The following is a 22,335-nucleotide window of genomic DNA, read 5'->3' as shown; positions in this document are numbered from 1 at the left end:
AGAAAAAAAAAAGAAAAAAGAAAAAAGAAAAAAGTGCTTTTACTAAAATTCCTTTGTGACTGCTTGAGAATAGAGGCAGCTGATAAAAATCACTCTTTAACCACCTTTAGAATGGTGCTGCTCTCACAGCAGATCCAGTAGATGACAGAGCCGTGGAGACTCTTGCCAGTATTAACTTAAATGGAAGACACATGCAATCTTACAAACTTCTGAGATCCTGCTTTAGAGGTTGAATATGGCATAGATATTCGTTTTTACTACTTTGTACACCATAACTCTTACCTTCAGAATTTTCAGGAATGAGTAACCCTAAAGAGGAAATAAAGAACAGAGGTTAGTGTTCTTGTTCCTATGTCCATCCAAACAAAAAATATTAGTTGAAAAATTTAATGTTCTTATTTCAGTTGATCACTCAGGATGGATTCTCAGCTCCAGGAGTAATTAATAGAATCATAGAATATCCTGAGCTGGAAGGAACCCACAGGGTTCAGCCCTTTTTGACTGCTAAGGCAGACCATTCATTCAAATTCAACTTACTACCAACTAAAGCTCCCAGAATCCATCTTCCCTCTTCCCCTTTTCTTTTGATCTGCCTTGGGAGAGAAGAGCTGTCTCCTTGAGTTGCCCTTTGATGGAAAATGGATGTGTGGGCCTAGATTCACTTTCCCTTACAAAGATATTTAGAGACTTAGCGTGTGCTAGGGGTGCACAGATCTGCTTGGAAGACAAACAGTGTCTTATGACACCTGAAATGACATTCATGCTTGTATTTCTGCAAATGAGTCTTGGATATTGGTGATGACACTGCATTTCAGTCTGAAGTTACAGCAAGACATGCACCTCAAAACTTGCAAAGTCTCTCATACTCTCAATTTGATTCATTCCTTACATCATCTGGGAATCACATTTGGGTCACATCCCATGATCCCATATATACCTTAGCATCTCTGAAATGCACACTCCAAACAGATACACAATCAAGCACTAACGAAGACATCTGTAATCATCAACATTTACTCTACTCTAATCTACACTTTACCTTTTTCAGAATCTCTTTCAGGATCCTTTGAATGATTAACTGAAAAAAAGAAAAAGAAAAAAAAAAAAGAAAAAGAGAGAGAGAGCATGAAAACTCCACAGTAGATGTGAAAGCTTAAATGTTAAACTTTCTATAAAATATTGATGTCTTGAAGTTTTGGGATCATCTAGTGTCTGGACAGCTTGATTCAAACAAATCAAGAAGGAGGTGTTACTGAATGGAAATCAATCTAGTTGTACTCTCTTCTTGTTCCTTTTCCCTCTCATCAGGAAGATGAAGCCATAAAAAAATAACAGGCACATTTTGGTGCAGAGGGAAGAGTGCCCTGTAAGCATGTACAATGAATATACTGAGAAATTAGCTTTTTGTTCTTTTTTTTCTTTTCTTTTTTTTTTTTTCTGAGTCTCATGGGAACAACAACATATGAGAACAGTCAAACTGTTGCCTTCTCCAATCCTGCAAAAACATGTATAACCTTACGGTGAAGGTCAGCACCTCAGAGAAGACCATTAATGCCAAGATCAGAGACAGGTTTTATGGCATGGACTACATAGATGAGATGTACCCAACAGTGATAATTGAAGGACTGGGAAGAATGATAATTGATTCTGCAGTTACTCCTCACACTTTGGCAAGGTATGGTCTAGGTGCTTCACTCTAACCCAGCATTGTCACCAGGATGCCATGTAAATAAGGATGGAATGAGGACAGCAGAACTTGGAGTTATGCTGTAGGAGCACATACAAGCTGCAGATGTTGGGAGAAAATGCCTGTACCTGAACAGCAGCAATAGTAGAACACAATGATGATGACGATGAGAAGGAGAATGGAGACTAAAGCAGTGACACCTATGAGGAGGTTGTGGTTATCTTCGATAGATTTGGATACATCAAGGGTTTCTAGCAGAAAAAAAAAAGAAGAAAAAAGAAAAAGTTAGACTCCTGAATTTAGAAGCCTACATCGAAGCATTCAGTTGTGATTTTAAAGTAGGATTTAGTCAAAACCCACAGGGCTCCCACATCCTTCTGCAGAAAAGGAGAGGACCTCACATGGCATTAAATGGTTTAGGCAACCAAATTCAGCCTCCCAGTGTGGACAGTGTAGGATGACTCCACATGGAGATAAGAGCAGAGCAAGGAGATTATTATATTCCCATACTGTTCTCTCCTGTCTTCCAGCACTGAGTGATCCACAGACCTCCCGAGTCACGTTTGTCCACAGTAGCATTTGATAGATTTTGCTTATAGGAACTCATCCAATCCTTTATTTGGATTTGTGTTTTCTTTTGCTCTGCTACACAAAAATAAAACTGTTGTTACTACAATTACGAGAGGTGGAGCTGGAATGAATTAAACAGCAGAGTGAAAAGAAGAGGGGGGTTGAACTCTTCATTTCCAGGAGAAGGAAATGAAGAAGCTGAAAACCATGAACTATTACCAGAACTGGAGAGCACCCCCTAGTGTCTGAATACAGGAATGCAAAAGGCTGCACTGCTTTTTAAAATTTATTTACTTATTTATTTACCTACTTACTTACTTATGAGAAGCTCTCAGATGTTACAGAGAGGAGGCATTTACCTGCAGGAGTGATCTGGAGCAGAAGCATAACACAGAAGAAACAACAGCTCATCTCAAGACTGTTCACCTGCCACATTGTTTCTTGCAATGCCTTTAAATCTGACCTGAAAGATAATTCAGAGGAAGCAGTGGCAAAAACAAAACCACACGACAAAACACAGTCACTGATTCTATACTATTGGTTGATCTTTCCTGCTGACAGGGTGGGTTATGTTTGCACCTGAGTAGCTGACACCTTCTCAGTGCATGTTTATTTCTCTGTAACCATCAACTCTTTCACTTTCCTCCTTTGAGCTTTTATTGCTGAGCACAATGTCCCATGGTACGTGACAAACCTTTGGTCAGCTCTCTTGGCTTTTTCCTCTAAATGCTTTGCCCACCATAAGCCCTATTCCCCTGTGCTGCTTGAGGGGATGAGGTAGAAGTGGGTGGATGGGAGGAAGGTGGTTTTAGTTTGCTTTAGTTCACTTTTCTCTGGTCTTCTATCAATTACCAATAAACTGCATTAATCTCCCCTATACTGAGCTGGTACCAGTAGTAACAATAATTAATACATTCATTTCTTGTCTTCATCTCATCCAATGAGCCTTTTTCCATAGTATCCCCACCCCCCACCCCCGTCTTGTGACTTTTACACAGGGCTGCCAGACATTCATGCGACATTTGCCACATTTTGGAGTAACAGAACAGTTACTACGTGCCTCTCCTCAGCTGAAAGAATTTAGCACCTGGTCTCAAGATAAAGGCCAAGCATCCCAAATGTCAGCTGAACCACAGGTAGAGTCATTTAGACAGATGAATCCCATCTTTAAACCAAATATAACTATTTTAAAAATACGAGTCTAATCCACAGAAGCCAACAAATGGAAATACATACAATTTGAAGTTATAGATCAGAAGGAAATTAAAAATATATACATAGAAATGGATATATGAGAATTTACCTGTACAGAAATCGGTGAACTCATAAATTCAACTGGAACTCTGACTGCACAGTTAAATATAAACAGCGCATGGCATAAAAAGAAAGGCAATTATGAATCACATGAAAGAAGGTGGTGCTGGCATCCGTGACTGTTCTTCCCCATTGGTAGGATTTCGTTCTTCCTCCTGAGCTTCATGAGTTTCCCACTTGCCTTTCCAGGTGTATCTAAATGGCAACCAGACAATTCTGATGTAAAAGACATTCTTCCCAGTTTGGTGTCTTGTCCAGATGTCAGATGCCCACCCAGCTGTTTTCACTCCCCCTCCTCAACAAGACACAGAGAATAAGATGAAAAAGATCATAAATTGAGATAAAGGCAAGGAGGTCACTTACCAGTTATCACAACAGGTAAAGCAGATTCACTCTGGTGAAAATTCAATTTATTGCAAATTAAAATAGATACGAGTGGTGAAAACCAAAGACAAAATTGAACCAACACTTTTCTTTCTTCTGCTGCCCTTCCTGGGCTCATTTTCACCCTTTTATTCCCAACCCCACTGAGTTGCACAGGACACAGGGAATGAGCCTGTAAATTATTATCTTCTGCTCCTTCTTCCTCACACTTTTCCCTGCTGTGGGACCTTTCCCCACAGCGTGGGTCCTTTCCAGTGGCTGCAGTCCTTTAGGATCAACCTGCTCCACACTAAAGTCATCCTCTCTCCTTTATATTGGCATGAAAATCCAACGCAGCCTGGCTGTTCAACTGATTTCCATTTCATTGAACGTTCCACTCAGTATCTCTACAAGGATATTACAGGAGACAGTATCAAAAACCTATCACCAAGAGCAGGTGAACAGCTTCCTCTGCTTTCTTACCATCTACTGAGGTTGTTTCCTCATTGTAGAAATCTTTCAGATTAATAAGGCATGATTTGCCCTTCACAGAGCCATGCTGACTGTACTCAATTACGTTCTTGTTTTGTTTGGAGGGGTTTCTCCAGCTCCTTCCCAGGGACTGGTGGAACTGTTTGGCCTGTAGTTACCTGAGTCTTCCTTCTGCCTTTCTTGAAGTTGCAGTTGATGTTTGCTCTCTTCCTTCTCTCCAAACTGCTATGAGCTTCCAAAGATAACTGGGAGTGGTCTTTCAATGACATCAGCCAGCTCCCTCAGAACTGGTGGATGCAGCCTGTTGGGCACCATGGATTCATGTATGTTATATTACTTTTGAGTACTCGCTAACATGGCTCTCCTCCACCAAGGACAGCATTCTTCTTCCTCCTTCTTCTCTTCACTTTCTTGAAGAAAATTCAGTTTTGTTTCTAAGGCAGCTAAAAATACTTCATAGAATCATAGAATGGACTGGGTTGAAAAGGACCACGATGCTCATCCAGTTTCAACCCCCCTGCCTTGGCAGGGCTGCCAACCAGCAGACCAGGCTGACCCAGAGCCACATCCAGCCTGGCCTTGAATGCCCCCAGGGATGGGGCATCCACAACCTCCTTGGGCAACCTGTTCCAGTGCCTCACCACTCTGAGTGAAAAACTTCCTCCTAATATCTAACTTAAATCTCCCCTGTCTTAAAACCATTTAAAACCATTAAAGCCATTCTCCTTCGTCCTGTCACTGCCAACCCACGTATGCAGCACTTGCTGCATTATATTTCAAGGAAGAAACAGTCGTGAGAGGTAATATTAAGAGGTAAGTCCAGTGAAAATCCAAGAACATCTGTATTCGAAGGCATGATCTCCTTCAAAGTCACCCCCACTTCAAACCAAGTTTTCTCAGTGATATCTGCCAAGACCCAGGGACAAAAAGTCTCCGTTTACAGTGCACCTTGACAAGAAAGTACTGGTATTACAGTAAAACAGCAGCTGACCTTCAGGCAGAGCTGCACCGTGAGTTAATCTTTAATGTTTCAATCTTCATTTCAGTTCCACTGTTCAGAGTTCACTCTCTTTGATCTATAGACTTAAGATGTGGAGTCCCTTCCTAATGGGAAATAGCTGAAATACAATTTTTAATTCTGAAATAAGGCTCAATGTTGATCACAGGCAGTGGACATCCAAGTCTTCCTTTCTGTAACACCAAAGTACCCTTTGCATCTAATTGCAATACAAGGATACTTCCCTCCTATGGCAGTTAAGACATAGAGGAGACAGTGAGGAGACAGTATTGGACAGGAGTCCAATACTCCTGATCTGATCTTCGTAGTACACAGTGAGCTGGAACATTTAAAGAACACTCAGGGAAACAACAGGGCCAATAATAGAGTGGCAAAACATAGGAAGAAAAAAAAAAAACACAACAAAACAACAAAAAACTTTACAGTTTCATAAAGTGTGATGTGGTTTAACTAAATACAAGTTCTCTGTTTCTTCATTTCTGGTATGATGAGTTCACACGTCCTACCTACGGCTATGCAACTTGTAATGCTCTGCCCTGAGTGAACTGAGGTGTTCTTTCACATGTGGGCACTGAACATTTCCTCTGTGCTTCAATAGTCATTTCCTTTGCTTATTTAAGTGTTGAAGCAAAAAAAAAAGAAAGCTTCTAAGAAAAAAATCCAAGGAAGAAGAATCTTTAAAAAAGCAAGGTAAGGCAGATGGATGGACTAGATATCTCTGTGGTCTTTTTCAACACCAATGATTCTGTAATTCTGTGATCTCCTTCTCTGAGAACTCACTTAGAGAACCACTCACAACTATCTGTCCTTTATCTGGAGAGAGATTTCCTTGTACTCACAAGGGAAATTATAAAGCATTTATCCTCTCATCTAAACTGAAAAATTTATGATGATGTGAAAAACAGGCAGATCTGTAAGATCATTTCTGGCTCCAGCACAGGAAGATCAGTTCCTTCCCCTTGCCATTTCCCCATCAGATGTCTTCAGACCCCTTCTTTTCCCATCCTTCAATCTAGCAAAGGCACCAGGAGTGTGGCCCTCTATACAGTTCAGTGCCTTTTTCCCAGGTACCCAATATTTCCACTGCCAGGGCCATAACTACCCATGTTCCATCCAGTTCCCTATAAGATTCTGCAAGGAGTCTTACAGATATCAAGCCATTGCTTGCTAGCTAACTCCTGTGTTTTTTTCTTTCTCATGCAGAAACTGAAAAAAATTGAGAGAATGACTTCAAGTGCAGGTAAGGTAAAATTACTTTCTCCATACTGAGGAAGTGCTATTTAGATTTTCCTAAGCTAATTGAGATGCTCTGTCCCATGTCCCTGGGGAGCTGGAGTGAGACTCTCTGGGATCCAAAAAGGCAATGAATTATGACCCGACTTCTCTCATACTCCTTCAATGGCATGTTCCAGCTCCATGCAGCAGGATACTCCTCCTGTCCTAAAACCATAACAGAAAACTTGCTCCTTTCCTTGTGAGGAACATGGATACTACATTGGGCATTTTGATCTATTTTTTTTTCCCTCAACAGACTACAGAAAAGCTCGAAGATACATGGGTATGTGGACTTGCAATAAGACACCAAGGTTAGACATCAAATCCAAGTGTCAAAGCTAGAAATAAGCCTCCTTCTGGAACTAACTGGCCAAAACATCACTTTACTGAGCACTTATGAACAAGGGTTGGCACCTCCCCTAGGTCTAGTTACATCAGTGTGATGTCCCACAGTACCAACACATGAGCAGTCCTCTTGGGAATGAAGCAGTCATCCCTTCCAGAAAGCTGGCATCACCCTTTAGCTACAAGCCTGATATAAGAGCTGGAGTTCTATGTCTATAAAAGACACCAAGTTCCTCTTCTCATAAGGGTCCTTAAAGATCCTTATGCCCGGAATTCTCATTCTTTTAATTTTTAACTAGTAGCTCCTCCTCTCTCTTCTCAGTTCCCATCACCCCAGATGAAGCATGGAAGAACCCTGAGCTTGTCCTGTCCCCTGATCACAGAACAGTCCATCACAAGCCCCCTGCTAAGGGCTCCATCATTGAGAATCATCTTCCCATCACCCCGGGTAGGGAGGACTTTGCTCCTGAGCATCATTACTGGGAGCTGCAGTTGATGTATGAACAGGACAGACAGGTGAGAGTGCTGACAGAGACTGCGAGGGAGAGTCTGAAAGGAGGGAGCTGGGATAATCTTTCTGAAACTGGGATCTGGTCACTGGGGAGGGCAAAAGACTTGTCACGTCCCCAAAAGGGAACTGGATTTGCTGTTCCTGTGCTTTTGCACTCCATGTTTCTCTCCATTAAACAGAAGACAAAATGAGAAACGGTGACTTTTCCTGTGGTGCTGAGATATTTTCCTGACTTCCTGTTAATTTGCTATTCAAGGGGGATCCGAAGCCTTTCCTGCTCAGGTTGTGTTAGACTCCCATATATCCATGTTCTTATTCCTGGAAGTCCTTTGCAGTCATTTAGCTGATGTCATTGTTTTCAGGTGGGAAGGAATCCTAGTACAGACTCCAGGTCTCAATTAATGTGGTGCTTAATTTTTGCCTTAAGGTTCTTCCCTTGAGAGAAGCTGCCCTTCCTCTGAGGATACGGTTTAAGTCCAGTACAAAAGAGAAATTTGTTATCCGGAGTTTTTCTTGTCTCAGTACACTCAGCTACTGTTCCCACCTTCCTAAGCTTCACAAGTGATTAAACCCAGGTATCACTATGTGGGAAGTTTTGGAGCATTGGAAATCTGGCTGCTTAGACCATAAATGAATGTCCTGCTCTGTTGTTTTTGTTTGTTTGTTTGTTTTTAAAAGTCATATCTCGTTTTTCTTTCTGATTTTTTGTGGTTCATGTTCTCATTTATGTAACACTTCCAAATTTTAAGAGTGGATACAACGCTACTGACTCTTCCATCAAGCTGCTGATTTCATTATAAAAGATTCTTATATTTATAAAGCATGACTTCCCCTTGGGGAATCCATGCTGACTATTCCTGATACTCCTTTGTGTGCCTGGAAATGTTTTCCAGGGTCAACCATTCCACCACCTAATGGAAAGGTAGGATCATAGAATTGTAGAATCATTTTAGTTGGAAGGGGCTCTTAAGGGTCATCCAGTTTAAATCCCCTGTAATGAACAGGGACGCCTAGAGCTCTATCAAGTACTCAGAGCCCTGTCCAGCCTGCCTGTCCCCAAAGACAGGGTATCCATCACCTCTCCGGGCAACCTGTGACAGTGTCTCACCACCCTTAATGCTAAAAAAGAACAACTTCTTCCTTATACCCAATCTAAATCTCCTTTTCTTTAGTTTGAAACGATCTCCTCTTGTCCTATCACAACAGACCCTGCTGAAGAGTCTGTCCCCTTCTTTCTTACAGCCTATTACTAACAGGTCACTCTCAGCTCTCCCCAGAGACTTCTCCTTTCCAGGCTGCACAGTTCCAGCTCTTTCAGTCTGTCCTTGTAAGGAGGTGTTCCATCCCTGGGATCATTTTTGTATCCCTCCTCTGGACACTCTCCAGCAGATCCATATCTATCCTGTACTGAGGACTCCACATCTGAACACAGTAGTCAGGTATCAAAGTGCAGAGCAGAGGGGCAGGGTCACCTCCCTGACCTGCTCACCACATAGCTTTGCATACAGTTGTCTTTCTGGGCTGCAAATGTACATTGCTGGCTCATGTCCAGCTGCGGTCCTCCAGTACACCAGATCCTTTTCGACAGGGCTGTGCTCTATCCTTTCATTCCCAAATTTGTACTTCTAGTAAGGGTTGCCATGATCCAGGTGCAAGATCTTGTACTTGGCTTTGTTGAATCTCATGATGTTCTCCTGGGCTCAGATCGCCTGAGTCCTTCTGGATGGCATCCCATCTCTTGTGTGTGTTGACTGCACCCCAAAGCTTGGTGTCATCTGCAAACTTGCTGAGGGTGCACTCGATCTCACTGTTGATGTCATGTACTTGCTCGTCATAGTACTGACCCCCACGGGACACCACTTGTCACTGATCTCCATCCAGACACTGAGATGTTGACTACCATTCTCTGGGTTCAATTTCGTAACCAGCTCCTCATCTATCAGACAGCTCACCCATCAAATTCATATATTTCCAATTAGGAATGAGGACCATGTCAAAGGCCTCACTGAGGTCCAGACACATGGTATCAGTGTCTCTTCCTTTGTCCACTGATGCAGTTACACTATCATAGAAAGCCACTTGGTTGGTCAGGCAGGATTTGCACTTGGTGATGCCGTGCTGGTTATTCTGTAATAATTCCGTGCATAGATTCCAGGAGGATCTGCTGCTTGATCTTTCCTGGCACAGAAGTGAGGCTGACAGATCGGTAGCTCCCAGGGCTCTCCTTTCTACCCTTCTTACATGATTGTGGGAGATAAACGGAGTGTCAGTTCATCTACATCCAGGGATTTAACATTGTAATGTGAATTGAAAGTGGAAGAATTAAGTTAGCCCAGAATGAAGAGTAGGATTCATTCATCCACATGGAGGTATCTTACAGGTAATGTAGGCAAGAATCTGGTAAGGCAAAGATCTCAAAAGACACATCAACACTTGATAATCATTAACATTCCTTACATCTGGACTCAGATTGATAAGGAAATTAGTAATTCATCTTGCCTTGAGATGAAGCACATCAAATATGGAGAAGGTGCTCTAAAGACTCAATGTGAGCAAGTTACCAAATTGGAGCTCTCTGCACAAGAAGAAGATGAAAAATGTCAAGGGCATTTTTGATAAACGATCCCCAGACTGCTTTTGGGTCTCATTGTAGGTGTTTGGATTACAGTCAGGCTGCGACACAATCGGAACCTTTGCTTTTTCTCACTGTTCATCCATGCTGTGCAATAACTGCCCTGAGCTGGGGGACTGAGAGCAGAGAAATTCTGCCTGAATTGACACGCTCAGTGCTGCTACCAGTCAACTTACAGCACCTTTCATCAAAAACCAGCTGGAAGATGGGCAAACACAAGGGGAATCCTGCCCCACAGATCTCAAGCCCTTCCCAAGCTGTGTGGAAACACTCGGCCTGTCTTCATCGTCCAGCCCAGAGCAAAGCAACTGCGGTCATGCCGTGCAAACAGCTGATGTTCTTTGAAGCTCATCAGCCCTCCGCACTCACACACCTCGATGCTTTTGGTCCCTCAGACTGGAGATGTGCAGCTGCTGCTCTCTGAAATGCTGCTTCAAGCCCAGCTCCACACAAGCAAAGCATCAGGGAGAAATGCATCGTTTTGAAGGAGCGGTCAGGTGAATCTTGTGTGGGAGGAAAGTTCTCATTTCTAAACAGAAGAGGTGTTACTGTCTGCACAAAGCTGTAGTCTGGCCAGGCCAGAGAGCACTAAGAACGGGGATGCAAAAATAGCACCTGCTGATTTTGAGCACGCAGACGGTTCACCACAGAGTGAGTTCTCACACATGGCAACGTTTTGTGGGTCTGCAGATTGCGTCCAGCCCTCTGTTGATCACCTCCATGGGCTGATGCAGGGCCAGAGCTCCCAGTGGCTGAGTTCCTCCGTTCTCAGAGCAGACAGCAGAACCGCAGCCGTGGTCCTGCTCTGCCCCTTGACTTCACCATCAGCCCTACATCCAAGCAGGGACACGTTCTCAATTGTGAGCCCAGAGAAAATGTTCTGTGGGACAGAGGAGTGGGGAGAGGCACTAGTTTACTTTTACTGCAAGGAATGAAACTGCAGTGGCATTTCCTTGTGGTGACAACAGCAGTGACAGTGAGTGCAAAGAAGTTTTCTGCTGTTGGAGTTCTGCAGGTGATGGGGAGTGTGCAGCAGCAATGCACTCAAGGCATTGGGTTGCTTCCAGGCTTCTCACTGCCGGGATGCTCCCAGGAGGGTGAGATTGGGCTGAGAATGCAGTCTGAAGAGTAAAGGAGCAGTGGGGATATGTGGAAAGAACATTAGAGATGCCCTGCCTGGCACACAGAGATTGTATGTAAAGGGACCTTGTAAACAAGATGGACTGTGATTGATTACACAGTTTGACAGTGATAGGACAAAGAGAAAGGTTTTAAAGTAGAAGCGGGGTGATTAAGGTCAGATGCTCGGAAGAAATTCTTGATTCAGTGCGTGTTGAGGCACTGGCACAGGCTGCCCAGAGAAGCAGTGCATGCACCATCCCTGGAGGTGCTCAGGGATGGGATGGATGGGCCGTAGGATTCTATGATTCTACGGTAAACTGTATTCTCTTTAAGGTCCTTCCAAATCAAACCTTTCTCTTTGATGACTCTGTGATAGACTGGGGGTGGTCGGAAGGTGGGGAGGAGACAGAGCAAGGAGGAGAGCTGACCCCCAGAGACCAAAGGGACACTGCATGCAGAATGAGGCCATGATCAGCAAGGAGATGTGGGGAAAAGAGGGAGAAGGGAGAAGTTTCCTCCCTTCAGGAAACAGGAAACGCGGACCATGCTGAGGTCTCTACTGAAATAAAAGCGGTGTCTCTGCTGACGCAACAGATGCACCATAGGCAGCATCACAGCCTCTCGCTGTGAATAACTCTCCGTCAGCTGCAGAAGCACCGCAGGATGGGTCCACGGCTCACAACACAAACCTGTGACCATCTGCATCCAGCTCATTGAAAAGCAGGCGCCGGGAGGAGCGATCTGCAAACGATGTGGGTGCAGGCGGGATGGGCCACGCAGTGTCCTCGTGTCGCTGCCCTCCTGCTGCTGCTGGTGTTTGGTGAGTTGGGGATGCTGTGGGGAGCAGAGAACCCTACCTGGAGCAGGAAACCCACCAGTGAAATTCTTGGGGTGGTGCTGAGAGTGAAGCTGAGAAGGAACATGCATGTAGGCATGTCCGAAAAATTTGAGACTTAGGAATGCTGTCTGAATTTGAATTTGAGGGGACTGCATCTGGAACTGAAAACACATCTGAACTGTGCTTGGGTATGCTGAGTAGGAGATGGAGGAGATGCAGTATGCAAAAACACAGATGAGATTGTTCCTACTCCTCAATGGGGACATGGGCAGGAAGATGTGGGTGAGCAGGACATTGTCCCCCTAACCAAAACCCTCTCTGTCCCACGGTGCAGGTTCTGGTGTGAGCACCCAGGACATCTGCAGCTCCAGGGCTGAAGGTGAGTGTGAGAATGGGTCCAGAAAATGAAGACACTGTGGGGGAGGAGATGGGAAGTGGGAAAGGAATCTTTCCCAATGAATTCCCAATGTCCAGCCCTGGAGTGCTGATTGTCCGTGCCTTGGGATACAAGGTGTTTTTCAACTCATGATGCTGGTGGAATCCCTGTGCCATCTCTCCAGGTACTCTCCAGGCTCCAGTCCTGTTCCTTAACGCATCCCGTGCTCAGGAAGGGGACGTTGTCCTGGCTCAGTGTGTTCTTCAGAACCAGTTTCCTGCTACCCGAATTGTCTTCTGCAAGGATGGGTTGGAGGTGTACAGCATGAAAGCCCAAGAGGGCAGGGTCATCAACTCCATGCTGCTGAGCATCACTGAGGGGAGCAGTGGGACATACAGGTGTTTGTACCTGCAGAGGAACGAGAAAAACTGGCTGAGGAGCTCTGCCCTCAGTCCTCCGCGGGACCTGCATGTCACAGGTGGGACATGAGATCAGGGTGGTGGGGACAGAGGTGCCAGTGGGACTGAATGTCAGATGGACGTCCCATGTGCAGCATGAGATGCTATAGAGAGAGGAAGGCTCTGTAAGGGTTATCCAGACTCCATCCCGTGCTACAGAAATGGGGGTCTGCAGTGCCCAGGAAGAGAAAGAAAAGATAGGGGGTGGCCACGGAGCCTTTGAAGCCTGGGTAAGGATGCTTCAAGGATTATTGCAATATCATTATGAGCGTATGGAAGGGAAATGGGAGCGATTTCCAGGTGTGAGATTGTTCCTTACGGTGTGAGTTCGTACTCAGGAAGAATATGATGCTGTGGCCATGGTGTGGGGATGGCCCTATGTTGGTGTGCTTTGGGCTCTCGGTACCTCCACCTGGAACAATGGCATCAGAAAGAGTCTTTGTATGGTGTCAGTAAGGGAGATGCAGGCTGCAGTCTTGCAAGTGGGATGCTGCCTTCCCATAGACACAGAGGAACATATGAGTCCTTTCTAATTTTCACAGACACTGCAAGGGGAGTATTGTGCTGCAGTATCAAACAGTGCACACCTGCATCTCTGCCAGGCAATTCCTAATTCATTCTAGTTAGATTATCAGTCCTCTGTGTCACAGAAATCCCACATCAGCCCACCCGTCCCAAGGGACAGAGGTGTCTCTCTGGGCACCTGCCGAAGGCTGCATGCCCTGCCACCTACCAATGCACTGTGTGCTGTGGGCTGTGTGCTAGCAGACCTGGGAACACTTGGTCACTCAGCCCATCCATTTGTCCCACCAGGCCATGTGTCCAGCTCCACGAAAGGGACAGCACCCACAGGTGAGGGACTGTCCTTTATTCCTACTGTCCCCATCTCTTCCAATTGTCCCCATCCATCCCCTGTGTCCCCATCCCATCACTACCTCCTTATCAAAATGCAATGTTCGTATCACCCCCCTCTGACCCCTTCACACTCCTAAAACCCCAAAATTCCCCTCTGTCCCCATCTTCCCATTCAGTCCCCAGTGCCCCACACTCTGCCTGATTTCACAGTCATTGCGGTGACATCACTGGTTTTCACCCTCCTCCTGTCTGTAGCCACCTTCTGGACCATCAAGAAAGGTGAGGGCTTGTGGGAACTGTGTGGGAAATTCATGATGCTGTCACAGCTCTGATGTGGGACTCTGCTTCTTGCAGGTGCCTGCAGAGAAAGATGCCGAAGGTGAGAAGTAAGGGCCTGGGAAGGGATGTTTGAGTGCAGCTAGGACTCTGGGGGCTCCTTATGCAGGGCAGCATTATCTGTGGGATATAATAAGAAGGGATTGCCACTGGATTAGAGAAGGAAGCATTTCCTCACAGGGTCATTTGCAAAAGCACGTGGATACATGGAGGATGAGAGATTGCCGTGGGGTTGGATCAAGCGCAATGCCCAGTGCAAGGAGGCATCATTCCAGTGAATGTCAATCCTGGACACTTCCCACCAAACACACAGCCCAAATTCATTTCCCTTTCCTCCCCAGGCAGCAGCACGTTTCCAGCCAGCAGATGGAAGCCACTGACTACGGAGAAATCCAATGTGAGTGCTGCGCAAGCCCAGACCACAGGGATCCCTTTCCCTTGGATTTCCATTTGCAAACCCACCAGTTCCTCCTTTTCCTCACAAAACAAATTCATCAAGGGACAATTTCTCCATGCTGCTTTCATCCCAGTGCTCATGGTGACAAATCCCACATGCGCAGCTGGTCTCACACTTCAGACGCTGCTGGTCTCACACTTCAGGCTCCACTTTCTTCATTTCTCCTCCCTGTGGTGTTTGTTTGAAGCCCAGCCCAAGGCCCAGCCCCACACTGGAGGATGTGTCTGTGTGCACAGACAGCAGTGGAGAAATGGCTCAACAAGCACGGACAGCCACAAAGAGAGGATGCTGTGGTTGGGGACAGGTTGGGATGCAACCCCACCACGCATGCACCTCGCTCTGTTTGCAGCTCAAATTTCATTGCAGAGCAGCAGGCGGAGATGTGCTGTGTAAAGAGAGACAATGCCTCCAACAATGGGAAAATTCCCCCAAAGCCCAACATCTCTGCTCCTCCATATCTTCCTGCACAGAGTGGGCAAACGGGGTTGGGCAGTCAGATCAGAGCCCAGGATCTGCTGCCCAAACCAATGGTGGGTCTCCTCCCTTCCCAAGTTGGTACTGAGCACTCATGGTGTTTTTTTCCCCCACAGATGCTGCCATTGTCCACTTTCAAAGGGACAGGGTGAGTTGGGGCCCTTCCCCCTGCAAACGAAGTGATACCTTCCCCAGACATCTCATGTTATTGTTTGTACACCTTCTCATGCATCTCCTTGTCGTACGTTCTCTTTGCTTGCAGAAAAATGGCAAATCATGAGATACATTCTCCAGCCACAGATCACACTCTCCTCTCTGACTTCTGCAAACACCTCCCCCCTGTTGTGCAGAACTGCAGCCCCTTGTTGCTGCTGCCACAATTGTGTGGTTCCTGCTCAGAAGCTCCAGCAATTGTTCTATTTGAGGAGCTGGAAGAACATTTCTGAGAGTTTGCAAGAAAGTGGAGGGGGGAAATCTTGCCAACAATTATGAAGAAGAAGGAGTCCACCTAGCTAGAAAGTGCTGCCCCAAATCTGCTCTTGTTTTTGCTGAGTATCTCCTGCCTGCTTCTTCCTGCGTGCGTGGCTCCTTCTGGTGCACCTCAAGTCTCCTTGTGCAGGGCTTGCAGGCTGCAGCTGCAGGAACAGGGCTTTGCTTTCCCCTCCAGCCTCCTGTGCAGCAGACGACCAACAGCAGAGCTCTATAGGCTGCAGCGTGGCACGGGCACCAGGGCTGGGTCACGGCCACTGTGTTTCCTTGCAGAGGGCTGCTGGGGTGTAACGTGGGGCTCTTTGTGTTTATGGGGTTTGCTGTCGTGTTACATCTAGCAGAATAAGATTTATGACTTGCCTATGTACGGAACACCTACGCTATCAATAAAATATCAGAGATATGCCAAATTGGAGCATAAAGGTATGTCATGCAAATACACAAACTGCACTTTACTGCATCATCAATCTCACCACAGTCCTGAATCAGAGGAATCATCAAGTGATGACGTGTGGTTATGCATTACTGCTGTGGCTTTAGGTGGAAGAAGCTCTGAAGATGCCCAGGCTGGCTGTGTTTTGGTACCCATCGTGAGCTCCAAGCACAAGATTTCTGTCAGAGACCCTATTGATAAGTGACACTTTTGCTGTGCTTTCCCAACTGTTCTTGCAGGGAAAGGCATGGATCAGCTCACACTTTCTGGCATTCTGTCTTACATTCAAAATTCAGAGCTCTTTATTTCAGATGCCTTCAAAACTCCAACAAGGAATTACAGTGGTCTCACAGCACGGCCACACAGGGTTCCCCATGGGATCGTGGCAGGAAGGGAACTGCAGCCAGAGCACCACCACCACCACATCTGTGTTTGCATTTCCCCTCCAAAGCCTTGCCTTCTGTGGGCAAAAAATGCATGCTCAACTGCAGGCCTCTGGAAGAGCACAGCTCACCTTCACTCTCCTCATTTCATCCACGTTGGCATCTGCAGGGAGATCCTGAATGAGTGCCCAGCTATCAGCAGGGGAGAGACCTACCCCAGTCACAAGCACAACTGCACCCATGGGCTTCCCATGCCAAAATTCATCACCCTTACAGCTTCCTACAATGGCTCCTGAGGTCTGCCTTGCAGCCCCAAGATAACGCCCTATGTTAGGTGCCAAGTTTTGCTTCTGCATATTGGTTGGAGGCTGCTATTTGCGTGAATTGTCCCAGTCCTCACCCAAAAAAAGTGCTCTGAACTGTCGCATTTCCCCTGAAACACTGTCCACTCAGAGCTGAGATGGAAAGTGAAACTGTCCTTATTTCATGGCAGTGTCAGTAAAGGGAGTGGAGACTTTTAGAAGAAAACCAGGCCATGTTTGTCAGGGAGGCTTAGAGAGAAGATACCTGGATGGGACTGGGAGTATATTCTGAAAAATTAACTTTATCTGCTGTGATTATCACAAGGGCTGGCACTTACAGTAAGAATCGCAGTCAGCAGAAGATTCCTCAGCACTACCAACACTATGGAGAGAGATAGAGAAAGAAGAGAGGAAAGGCATTGAGGTTCCACCAAGCATACATGGGCCATTAGAGACATTCCCATAGGAATTGCTTTGTTTTCCAACCTCATCACCATCCCTCATCCACACAGCTGTGAATCCATGGACAAAGCTGACACTGCACAAGGAGCAGCACCCCAGGGTCCCAAAAGCCCGTAGATCCCACAGACCAGCCCCAAACTACTCACCATCGGCATCTCTCCCTGCAGGCACCTGCAAGAAGGAGTGTCCCACATCAGAGCTGTGACGGCCTCATGGATCCCTCACAGTTCCCACAAGCCCTCACCTTTCTTGATGGTCCAGAAGGTCGCTGCAGAAAGGAGGAGGATGATGGTCACTGATGCCACCACAGTGACTGTGGAGGCCAGCTGGTTGCTGGGGTCTGGGAACAGAGAGGAGGGATGGGGACAGAGAGCTTGGGGTTGATGGAGTGTGATAGAATCCGAGGGGAGTGATGAGGACATGGGAGTGTGATAAGGATGTAGTGATGGGATTGGAGAAAGGAGAAGGGGAAGATTGGGATGCATGGGGACAGCAGGAGTAAAGGGGAAAGCCTCACCAGCAGTTGCTGTCCCTTCCGTGGAGCCGGACACATGGCCTGTTGGGACAAATGGATGGGCTGAGTATCCCCTGAACTCTCACCTCTGCATGAACACAGCTCCTGATTGTATTGGTATAGGGCAGAGCGTGAAGACACGGACAGGTGCCCTCCTCCAACACCTGGAATGATCTGGGTACTCCTACACCTCGGTATCAATTATTTAAATTATGGTGGATTAAGAAATGCACAGCAGAGATGCAGCTGTGCACTGTATGATACTGCAGCACAACTCCCTTCCTTGACCTTGTGGATAAGAAAGGACTAGTACGTTGCTCTGCCTAGATGGGATGGCAGCATCCCACTTGCAAGACTGCATTCCTGCATGTCCCTTACTGACACCATCAGAAGGCACTTTTTGGTGGTTTTGTTGCAGGTGGAGACACCCAGATCCCAAAGCACACCAACATAGGGCCATCCCCACACCATGGCCACAGCATCATATTCTTCCTGAGAAGGAACTCACACAGTAAGGGATGGCAGCATCAAATTTAGAAGACTGCATCCAGTGTTTCCCCTCCTGCTGTCATCTAAAGGCTCTTTCTGGTGCCTATGTTGCAGGTAGGGGCACCCAGACCCCAAAGCACACCAACATCTGGTCATCCCCAAACTATGGCCACAGAATCATCACCTTGCTGAGTAGAATCTCACACAGTAAGGAACAATCTCACACCTGGAAATCACCCCAAATTCTCTTCCTTATGCTCATAATGATATTGCAATAATCCTTGAAGCATCCTTACCCAGGCTTCAAAGGCTCTATGGCCATCCCCTATTTTTGCTTTCTCTTCCTGGGCACTGCAAAGCCCCATTTCTGCAGTGTGGGATGGAGAAGGGAATCCTCTCAGAGCCATCCCCACTCTACGACATCTCTTGCTGCACTTGGGACATCCATGTGGTGTTACATCCAGCCCTGCAACCCCACCACCCTGATCTCATGTCCCACCTGTGACATGCAGGTCCCGCGGAGGACTGAGGGCAGAGCTCCTCAGACGGTCTTCCTCGTTCCTCTGCTGGTACAAACACTTGTATGTCCCACTGCTCCCCTCAGTGATGCTCAGCAGCATGGAGTTGATGACCCTGCCCTCTTGGGCTTTCATGCTGTACACCTCCAACCCATCCTTGCAGAAGACAATTCGGGTAGCAGGAAACCGGTTCTGAAGAACACACTGAGCCAGGACAACGTCCCCTTCCTGAGCACGGGATGCGTTAAGGAACAGGACTGGAGCCTGGAGAGTACCTGGAGAGATGGCACAGGGATTCCACCAGCATCATGAGTTGAAAAACACCTTGTATCCCAAGGCACGGACAATCAGCACTCCAGGGCTGGACATTGGGAATTCATTGGGAAAGATTCCTTTCCCTCTTCCCATCTCCTCCCCCACAATGTCTTCATTTTCTGGACCCATTCTCACACTCACCTTCAGCCCTGGAGCTGCAGATGTCCTGGGTGCTCACATCAGAACCTGCACCGTGGGACAGAGAGGGTTTTGGTTAGAGGGACAATGTCCTGCTCACCTACATGTTCCTGCCCAAGTTCCCATTGCAGAATAGGCACCATCCAACCTGCATGCCCTCATACTGTTTCTCTTCTGTGTGTCTGAGCAAGATCAGGTCCACTTGTGGTGCGTTTGCTGCTTCAGGTACAGTTCCCCATCTTTCTAAAGCACACGACATTGCTAACTGTCGTATTTTTGAAACATGTCTCCATCCTGCACCTACTCTACCACTGCACTCAGCACCATCCCAAGCCTCTTTCTGGTGGGTTTCCTGCTCCACGCAAGGTTCCCTGCTCCCCACAGCATCCCCAACTCACCGACCACCAGCAGCAGCAGGAGGGCAGCGACATGAGGACATTGCGTGGCCCATTCTGAATGCCTCCACATCGTTTGGAGATCTCTCCTCACGCTGCCTGCTTTGCTGTGAGCAGGATGCAGATGGTCACAGGTTTGCTTACTGACCTTATGACCCGTCCTGTGGTGTCTGCAGCCGACAGAGTTACCCACAGCGAGAGGCTGAGATGCAGCCCATGGTGCATCTGTTGTTTCTGTAGAGCCCCCGCTTTTATTTGGGATGTCAGACACCCCAACATGGTCTGTGTTTCCTGTTTCTTGAGGGGAGGAAACTTCTCCTTCGCTCTCTTTTTCCCACATCTTCTGATCATGGCCTCATTCTGCATGCAGTGTCCCTTTGGTCTCTGGGGGTCAGCTCTCCTCCTTGCTCTGTCTCCTCCCAACCTTCCGACCACCCCCAGTCTATCACAGAGTCATCAAAGAGAAAGGTTTGATTTGGAAGGACCTTAAAGAGAATACAGTTTACTATAGAATCATGGAATCCTACGGCCCATCCAACCCATCCTTGAGCACCTCCAGAGATGGGACATCCACTGCTTCTCTGGGCAGCCTCAACACCCTCTGAATCAACAATATCCTCCTGGGAGCTAACCTTAATCACTCCGCCTTTCGTGGAAATCTTTCTCTTTATCCTACCTCTATCAAACTGTGTCATCAGTTGCTGTTCATCTGTTTACAAGCTCCCTTTAAAATACAGCCTCCCTGCATCAGGCAGGATTTCTCTTCTGTGCTCTCCCCATCTTGCCTCTGTGCCCTTGCTCCTTTGACTCCATTCTCAGCCCCAACTCACTCTTTAGGGAGTATCCCAGCAGTGAGAAGCCCTCCCACTGGGAGAAACCCAGTGCCCTCAGTGCTGCTGCACTCTCCTCAACATCTTCAGAACTTCACCAGCAGAATGGTTGCTTGCACTCAGTATTACAGTTGTTGTCATTACACGCAATTATCCCTTCATTTACAGTCTGTGCAGGAAAATGAACCTGAGCCTCTCCCCACACCTCTGTTGGAAACTCAGCCACTGGGAGCTCTGGCCCTGCATCAGCCCATCGAGATGATCAACAGAGGGCTGGACGCAATCTGCAGACCCACAGGACGTTGCCATGTGCTGAGAACTCACTCTGTGGTGAGCGATGAACCTCCTGCATGCTCAGAATCAGCCTGTGCTATTTTTGCATCCCCCATTCTTAGTTCTCTTCTTTAGTGAACCTGCCTACCTAATCTACAAGGCATCCAGATTCACACAGTGTCTAGAATTCTCAGGTGCTGAGTTTTTTTCAGTCTCCTGGATGGACTCTGCAAGTTGTGCCAATTTTTGATCAATCAGTAGAATGTAAAATTGCAACATAGACTTGACATAAACGAATGTGAGTCACTTGCTCGGTGCAAAGAAGATGCTGCTGGAGATGATGTTGCCCGTGAACAGCACGGTGACATAGGATGGGGATGGTTGGTTATAATAACAGTCCTGCCAGGGGCAGGAGCAGGGCATCAGAATCACACCTGCCCCAATTCGCAGGGACCTCAGGGCACCTTTCATGGTTTCTCCTCCAATACCTGCTTGCATGATCTCTGAGCAACGACCCACTGGTTGGGTATGAATTAGGAAACAAGAAGCGATTCATTTCACAGTCAGTAGTAAAGGTTTTTCTAAACGTCTGCCCACTTCTTTGTCTTCGTGCTCATTGGCTTTTGCCCTTGTGCCTCACATGCTGGAAACATTCATCTTTCTGAGATCCACCCGTGCAATACAGCATCTTCACTGAGCTGCCTCAGCTCAGCTCTCAGAGGTACTCATTTCTCCTCTTTAGATGCAGGAGGGCTTGAGTCTGTTAAGCCCTGATGCACACCCCTGTGAATAAATAAGGCTCGTCTGGCCCTGTGTGAACAAATTCCAATGTTGTTTTGAGGAATTTGTTGTCCACATAGAAATCCTGTAACTGCCATGACATTGTCCAAGAGATGAGGAAACCCCAAAACCATATGGACCCTTTAACAAACAAACACACAGCTTCAAAGTGTACAGAATCAGACCACGGGGGGGATGTGCAGCCCACTGCTGGGTTTGCTTTCATTTTCACTTTTGCTCTGCTATTAAATCACGCACTGACATGGTGACAGAACAAAGCCAGTCTGCAACGCAGAGGCACAGAAGATTCCCTTAGTCTTCCCAGTTGAATCTGATGTCCTTCTCTCTGAATGCACCCTCAGAGCGACATTCTGTGCACAGCAGCTGTGACAGAATCCTTGTGCTAGGAGCTCACGATGGGTACCAAAACACAGCCAGCCTGGGCATCTTCAGAGCTTCTTCCACCTAAAGCCACAGCAGTAATGCATAACCACAGCTCATCACTTAATGATTTCTCTGATTCGGGACTGTGGTGAGATTGATGATGCAGTAAAGTGCAGTTTGTGTATTTGCATGACATACCTTTATGCTCCAATTTGGCATATCTCTGATATTTTATTGATAGCGTAGGTGTTCCGTACATAGGCAAGTCATAAATCTTATTCTGCTAGATGTAACATGACAGCAAACCCCATAAACACAAAGAGCCCCACGTTACACCCCAGCAGCCCTCTGCAAGGAAACACAGTGGCCGTGACCCAGCCCTGGTGCCCGTGCCACGCTGCAGCCTATAGAGCTCTGCTGTTGGTCGTCTGCTGCACAGGAGGCTGGAGGGGAAAGCAAAGCCCTGTTCCTGCAGCTGCAGCCTGCAAGCCCTGCACAAGGAGACTT

The 22,335-nt window shown here is 46.9% G+C and overlaps 3 protein-coding genes across 6 annotated transcripts in view; 1 reads left to right on the top strand and 2 right to left on the bottom strand.

Annotated features, from left to right (window-relative positions):
• Positions 1 to 3,692, bottom strand: part of LOC104916166 (E3 ubiquitin-protein ligase TRIM39-like) — a 7,426-nt gene extending 3,734 nt beyond the window's left edge. For both annotated transcript variants that reach the window (XM_010727156.3, XM_010727157.3), the window contains exons 1-5: positions 3,561 to 3,692; positions 2,617 to 2,720; positions 1,816 to 1,938; positions 1,040 to 1,078; positions 283 to 309 (exon numbers count right to left, since the gene is read on the bottom strand). In XM_010727156.3, coding sequence (XP_010725458.1) covers positions 283 to 309; positions 1,040 to 1,078; positions 1,816 to 1,938; positions 2,617 to 2,692 — 265 coding nt within the window. In that variant the 5' untranslated portion in view covers positions 2,693 to 2,720; positions 3,561 to 3,692. The remainder of the gene's footprint in view (positions 1 to 282; positions 310 to 1,039; positions 1,079 to 1,815; positions 1,939 to 2,616; positions 2,721 to 3,560) is intronic.
• Positions 3,693 to 11,078: 7,386 nt separating this feature from the next.
• LOC104916165 lies at positions 11,079 to 16,205 on the top strand. Of its 2 annotated transcripts, XM_010727153.3 has the most exons (9): positions 11,079 to 12,149; positions 12,502 to 12,546; positions 12,728 to 13,021; positions 13,815 to 13,853; positions 14,067 to 14,135; positions 14,211 to 14,235; positions 14,534 to 14,589; positions 15,240 to 15,271; positions 15,386 to 16,205. In XM_010727153.3, exons 1-9 carry the CDS (start codon positions 12,080 to 12,082, stop codon positions 15,401 to 15,403), a joined length of 648 nt encoding a protein of 215 aa, XP_010725455.1. In that variant the 5' UTR covers positions 11,079 to 12,079; the 3' UTR covers positions 15,404 to 16,205. The 2 variants fall into 2 exon arrangements, with proteins under 2 accessions (XP_010725455.1, XP_010725456.1); XM_010727154.3 differs by lacking the exon at positions 14,067 to 14,135 and having other exon boundaries at positions 15,386 to 16,204.
• A 101-nt stretch (positions 16,206 to 16,306) lies between these two features.
• On the bottom strand, positions 16,307 to 20,127 carry LOC104916164. Of its 2 annotated transcripts, none has more exons than XM_019611220.2 (8): positions 19,565 to 20,127; positions 19,170 to 19,214; positions 18,695 to 19,074; positions 17,710 to 17,748; positions 17,437 to 17,532; positions 17,339 to 17,363; positions 17,069 to 17,112; positions 16,307 to 16,591 (listed from the first exon to the last, which is right to left on the bottom strand). In XM_019611220.2, exons 3-8 carry the CDS (start codon positions 18,846 to 18,848, stop codon positions 16,527 to 16,529), a joined length of 423 nt encoding a protein of 140 aa, XP_019466765.1. In that variant the 5' UTR covers positions 18,849 to 19,074; positions 19,170 to 19,214; positions 19,565 to 20,127; the 3' UTR covers positions 16,307 to 16,526. The 2 variants fall into 2 exon arrangements, with proteins under 2 accessions (XP_019466765.1, XP_010725453.2); XM_010727151.3 differs by having other exon boundaries at positions 18,695 to 18,988; positions 19,565 to 20,126.
• Positions 20,128 to 22,335: the final 2,208 nt, after the last annotated feature.

This window comes from Meleagris gallopavo, unplaced genomic scaffold (assembly GCF_000146605.3).
Source record: "Meleagris gallopavo isolate NT-WF06-2002-E0010 breed Aviagen turkey brand Nicholas breeding stock unplaced genomic scaffold, Turkey_5.1 ChrUn_random_7183001874166, whole genome shotgun sequence".
Classification (NCBI taxonomy): domain Eukaryota; kingdom Metazoa; phylum Chordata; class Aves; order Galliformes; family Phasianidae; genus Meleagris; species Meleagris gallopavo.
This window is presented reverse-complemented; position numbering and strand designations above follow the sequence as displayed.

Bases quoted from the DNA above. Each gene is read 5' to 3' on its own strand.
- LOC104916165 (XM_010727153.3), top strand. From the start codon at position 12,080: ATGTGGGTGCAGGCGGGATGGGCCACGCAGTGTCCTCGTGTCGCTGCC. The intron at 13,854-14,066 runs GTGAGGGACTGT...CTGATTTCACAG, and splicing joins GAAAGGGACAGCACCCACAG to TCATTGCGGTGACATCACTG. The intron at 14,236-14,533 runs GTGAGAAGTAAG...TTTCCTCCCCAG, and splicing joins TGCAGAGAAAGATGCCGAAG to GCAGCAGCACGTTTCCAGCC.
- LOC104916164 (XM_010727151.3), bottom strand. From the start codon at position 19,901: ATGTGGGAAAAAGAGAGCGAAGGAGAAGTTTCCTCCCCTCAAGAAACA. The intron at 17,533-17,709 runs GTGAGGCTTTCC...CTCTGTTCCCAG, and splicing joins GGAAGGGACAGCAACTGCTG to ACCCCAGCAACCAGCTGGCC. The intron at 16,592-17,068 runs GTAAGTGCCAGC...ATCTCCCTGCAG, and splicing joins TGCTGACTGCGATTCTTACT to ATGCCAACGTGGATGAAATG.